Source organism: Carlito syrichta, unplaced genomic scaffold (assembly GCF_000164805.1).
Source record: "Carlito syrichta isolate Samal-C Ts95f unplaced genomic scaffold, Tarsius_syrichta-2.0.1 Scaffold304683, whole genome shotgun sequence".
NCBI classification, from domain to species: Eukaryota; Metazoa; Chordata; class Mammalia; order Primates; family Tarsiidae; genus Carlito; species Carlito syrichta.
The window spans coordinates 32186-37560 of record NW_007248779.1 but is presented as its reverse complement, the minus strand read 5'-3'; the positions used below and the strand labels follow the sequence as shown (position 1 = coordinate 37560).

Here is a 5375-nt window from a genome sequence, read left to right as displayed (position 1 = left end):
GGGGGTGTGAATGGGACTTGTGACCTCCCCCACGGACACAGCTTCGCGGCTTCTGGCCCGCCTTTGACGCGGGGCACCCAAACGGAGCCCCAGAGAGTGAGAAGCCTGAGGCCAGAGGAGGCTAGACCCGAAAGGCTCCGAGGGTGGAGAGCCAGCCTTCTTGGCCTCGCTTCGAGGAGAAAGACGACGAGCCTCCTGCTCTCTCCCTCGCTCCCGGGACTCAGTGATGCTGAGGGCAGAGGCTGGAGGTCAGGCGCAGACGGAGCCCCGGGCTGCAGCCGGCGCTCTGCAAGGAGAAGCCCCGAGCTTAAGACGCCGCAGGGCAGGCTGGAGGGCAGGGCAGACTGGAGGGCGGGAGGCCGAACGCAGCAGCTGGCGAGCCTTCGATTGGCAGTGGAGGCCGGAGGGGCACCCAGAAGCAGGGAGGGGGCCAGGGAGCGGACAGGGACCAGAAAATCCGCTGCCAGGGCAGGAGGACGCCCGGGAGGGCATGTGGGCAGCCGCTCTCTGACGCTGTGAGATCTTGACCCCGTTCTCTCCTGGAAACAGGGGTGTGGACGCCTCCAGCTGGAGGAGTCCTACAGTCTCGAAGCTCCACACCTGTGTCCCCAGCACTTGGCCTGGGCCCAAGAGGGCTCTTCAGAAAAGAAAGGATGGCTGTCAGCCACCTGTCCACCGTGGTCCAGGTGAGTGGGGGCTGCTGGGGGCGTTTCTTTCCCCTGAATTGCCTTCTGGATTTGAAGGGTGTGGGCATGTTTCCTTCCCTTGACTGGAAGCTTTTCTCCCAGTTTGGTCTCACCCAGACACTGGCCTCAGCTGCGCCCCCCCAGGCCCCCCCACACCACATGGGGCTCATCCTAGCGGAGGGTGGAGCTGTGAAACCTGCTGAAGGTCACAGAAGTGGCACAGTGGGGACAGGAACAGAGGTTCCTGCACTCCTCCACGGGCAAGTAAGACTGGGGTCTAGAGTGGTAAAGGAGGGCCTCACACGGGAGCTTGGGGAAGGCGGCACTACCTTGAGAGGTGGGATTTACTGGATTCATTTTAATGACACTTGGGTTTTTACTTCGGAGAAATAGTGGTTGCGGCCGGGCACAGTGGCTCAAGCCTGTAATCCCAGCACTTTGGGAGGCTGAGGTGAGAGGTTTGCCTGAGCCTATGGGTTCGAGACTAGCCTGGGCAACTTGGCAAGACCTCATCTCTACAATAAATCAAAAAATTTAACTGGGCGTGGTAGTGCACACCTGTAGTTCCAGCAACTTGGAAGGCTGAGGCAGAAGGATCACCTGAGCCCAGCAGATCAACACTGGGGTGGCCGTGAGTGTGCCACTGTACTCCAGCCTGGGCGACAGAGAGACTCCAACTCAAAAAAAAAAAAGAGGAAATATTGTTTGCCAGTGAAATGATTCAAAAGTCAGTGCTCCAAGAAGTTCAGTAAGTTCCTAAAAAGCCTCAAACAATCTTTAGAATAAGAGCATGGACTCTGCTTTGAGTCCATTCACTCAGGGGACAGCATAGCTGTGGGTGTACAGATTGTGGTGCCTTTGGTAAAGGTGTTCTACATCTCTCTCATTTAACCTTCTCAGGACTGGACCACGTGGCAGGGGTCCCTGGAAGGACTGAGTAGTCAGGGAGGGCTGTGCCCAGGGAGGAGTGTCTGGGCTGAGACCTGAGAGGTTTGGTCCTGTGGATGAGGGCAGGGCCTGGCCGCCCGGGGGATATGGGAGGAAACGTTCTGGGCACGATGGGCAGCACAGGTGGAGCCCGGGTGCGGAGGAGGCATGTCTTCCCTACAGCATGGGCTTCTTCAAAGCGGGGAGCAAAGTCCAGTCCAAAGCCAGGCCTCTGGGAGGCCCCGAGGACGTGCCCAGCATGTCACAGCGCACCCGTTCCCTGTGTGCTACCTGTTCGTCTCCACAGGCTCCGGGGGCTGCTCGTCTCAGTCTTGCCCAGAGAACCACAGGGCGGCCTCGGGCCCACAGGAGTGAATTTGCTGTTGCAGGAGCCAGTGACCTTCGAGGATGTGGCCGTGCTCTTCACCCACGAGGAATGGGGGCGCCTGAGCCCGGCCCAGAGAGCCCTGCATGGCGAGGTGATGCGGGAGAACTGCGGCCACCTGCTCTCGCTCGGCAAGTGGGGTTTAGCGGGGCTCGGTGCCACTTGGGGGCTTTCGCCTGTCCTCGCCAGGCAAGTGGGTCCTCGGGGCTTGGCTCTACTTTGGGGCTCTCCCGGCTCTTGCGAGGCAAGTGGGGGTTCAGGGGGCTTAGCACCACTTGAAGGGCTTTCCCTGATCTCACTCGGCAAGTGGCTCCTCGGGAATTTAGCTCCACTTTGGGGGCTCTCTTGGAGCCCTTAAACTGACGCCTTACAGGCAACTGGTTGGAGATGGGCCAGTTGAGAGTGCTGTCTTGAAGGCTGCCACTTGCCTATCCTTGGTGTCCTGGTCCCAGGGTCTTTCCAAGTCTAAGTTCAGATGCCTCAAAAATGACGGGCCAGATCGTTCCTTTCTGGCAGGATGAGGGATACGGGAACAGATTGTGTCAGCCCCAAGCTCTCTTTTTCTCCTGCTGGGAACACATCTCCACCCTGGGCTGTCCTGTCTAGTCACCTTTTCCAGGATATTCTGAGGACCGGGCCTTCTTGCAGTGGTTTTCATCTCCGGTATGAACAGATTTGATCATTTATCCCCTGCAAAACAGGACTCTTAGGACCCAAACCAGATATGTCCCCCCAGCTGGGCAAAAGGGAAGATTGGACGCCAGAGGCCGCCCCAGGAGGCTTCTCCCTGGGTAAGAATTGTGCATGCTGGGGCGTGGGGAGGAGACCTGCTGGGCAGGGTGAGCGTGGTGGCTCAGCACTAATGCTAGGCCTGTGGCTCAAGAACTAGCCCCTTTTCACCTGTGCCCACCTTGGTGTTCACATGAGTGCTGGCGTGCACGGCCAAAAGTAGCATGCCTGGACACCTCCTCCGTGTTTTGTCTTCTCTCCCTGCTTGGCCTGGATTGACAGCACCTTGGGGTGAGGAGAGCGGGAGACATCTGCGGGCAGTTCTTCCTCACCTCCGTGCTCTGGCGTCCTGGTGGCTTGCGCATCTCCCCCCAGTGGGGGCCACCTGGAGCCACACGCAGCAGGATGGCTTGCGTCCTTAAGAGCCAGTTTATGTGGCCACTGGGGCATCTCATCTTCTGGCTCAACATCCACTGTTCTCAGCACCCTCCTTGTTGTCACGTGGATGATTGAGCTTTCTTCTGTCTCTTGCCAGCCATTGTGCTGGACTGCAGGCCCGCAAGGACCAGGTTCCACATAGCTTGCTGTAATGCTCACCCGTAGCCCAATGCCTGGCACCTAGTCAGTGGCTAGACTTGCTGCTTGGGGTTGCTAAGCCCTTCTGGTAGATAGGTTTCCCTTTAATTTTTCTGCTCTCTGGGCCGTGAGATAGCAGAGGGCAAGAGCTGATACCAGGGCACCTGCGGGTCAGCACCGAACTGGGGATTTAAGGAAAGCTGATCCTTCCAACCTGAGAAGTGAGTGTGATTGACCTCACTTTTCCGCAGCTGAGCCTCAGGGCGGTTCACTGACTCGGGCTCATTTATGTTGCCACTAAGTGGCGAGTCCAGGCAGGCGCGAAGCCAGCGCCAGAGCCGTCTGACCCCTGACAGTGGAATTTTCTTCCCTTCTCCAAAACAGCTGTGATTACATGAAAATTGTCCCCTCAGAAAACTTAAAAATGACCCCTTAGTGGAAGTATTAGCCAAAATAGAAAACTGTCGGACTTTTCAAAAATCCGATTCGTCTCGTTCTTGAGAAACGGTATGTGAGGGTTTTAACTGGCATTTCCTTCAGTACTAACGAGATTGAACATCTTTTCTTTTTTTCTTTGTTTTTTTTTTTCTGAGTTGGAGTCTGACTCTGACTGGAGTGCAGTGGCCGCTCCCGGCCACCGCAGCCTTGACCTGTTGGGCTCCGGCGATCCTTCCGCCTCAGCCTTCTGAGTAGCTGGAATTACAGGGACGTGCTACCATGCCTGGTTGATTTTTTGATTCATTGTAGAGATGAGGTCTCGCCAAGTTGTCCAGGTGGGTCTTGAACCCGCGGACTCAGGCAGTCCACTCACCTCAGCTTCCCAAAGCACGGGATTACAGGCTGAGCCACCGAGCCCGGTTTATGAACATCTTTTCATGCGCTTGTTATTTGCATTCTGTGACTTGTGTGTGCCTGTCCTTTTCCTTGCTTTCCATGACAGTTTCTTTTTCTGTTCATTCACGGAGTTCTGTGTGTAGTGAGTCAGGAGGCTGTACTTTACCAGCTTGCGTGTCTTGTCCCAGTCTGTAGCTTGGCTTGTCCCTGTCGTGCCTCTTTCTTTTTTTTTTTGAGTCAGAGTCTCACTCTGTCGCCCAGACTGGAGTGCAGTGCCGCTCCCGGCCACCTCAGCCTCGACCTGCTGGGCTCCGACGATCCTTCCGCCTCAGCCTTCCGAGTAGCCGAATTACAGGCATGCACTACCACGCCCGGCTGATTTTTTTTTGATTTATTGTAGAGATGAGGTCTCGCTGCCCAGGTGTGTCTCCGAACCCGCAGGCTCAGGCAGTCTACTCACCTCAGCCTCCCAAAGATGCGGGATTACAGACTGAGCCACTGAGCCCAGGCTACCTCTTTCTTATTTAATGAAGTGAAACTGTCAGTCTTTATGACCTTGGGTCTTTGTGCTTCCTGTGTCCTGTTTAGTCTTTTCTTCCTTAGGTCCCCGAAGGAAGGACTGGGTCTTGTTTGCTGTTGTCTCCTTGGCAAACGCGTCTCAGTATGTATTTGTTGGATGAAAGACTGCATTTCTAATGATATTTACTGTTGTCTTCTGTTTTTCTCTGTAAGTCTTGTCTTGTTTATTAGACTTCAATGAGTAACCATTTGACTTCACTGATCTTTTCTATTTTTATTACTTTTTGTTCTTTACTGTTTCTTTCCTTCAACTTTTTTGGAGTTTTTTCTTTTCCTTTATTTTTGTGTCTCTTTTCTATATGAGTGCAGTGCACACATTTATTTAAGTGAAATCCTGCAAGACTTATTATGAACCATGGTGGCTCCCTTCCCCCTTCCTTGCTTTCCCCTCTCTAGAAGTCACCGCTGTCTCTTCTTTTGGCTAATTGTTTGCCTCTAAGAAACATGTTTGTGTTGCTACCTCTTGACTCTTTTATTGAATTCTTTATATGAAAAGAGAAGATTAAACTCAGCTGCCAGCCACCCTGCCTACTGCCTTTTCCATCCTGTCCTCCCAGGAGAGCTGTAGTGCAGTTTTGATTTGGTCATAATCAGTGTTTATATTCTTTTTTTTTTTTTTTTTTTTGAGTTGGAGTCTCACTCTGTCCCCCAGACTGAAG

General features: G+C 54.1%; 1 protein-coding gene across 1 annotated transcript in view; it reads left to right on the top strand.

The window, feature by feature from the left end:
- Positions 1 to 594: 594 nt before the first annotated feature.
- ZNF454 (zinc finger protein 454) overlaps positions 595 to 5375 on the top strand; it is a 26095-nt gene continuing 21314 nt past the window's right edge. The window contains exons 1-3 of the mRNA XM_008060638.2: positions 595 to 686; positions 2003 to 2129; positions 2700 to 2789. Coding sequence (XP_008058829.2) covers positions 654 to 686; positions 2003 to 2129; positions 2700 to 2789 — 250 coding nt within the window. The 5' untranslated portion in view covers positions 595 to 653. The remainder of the gene's footprint in view (positions 687 to 2002; positions 2130 to 2699; positions 2790 to 5375) is intronic.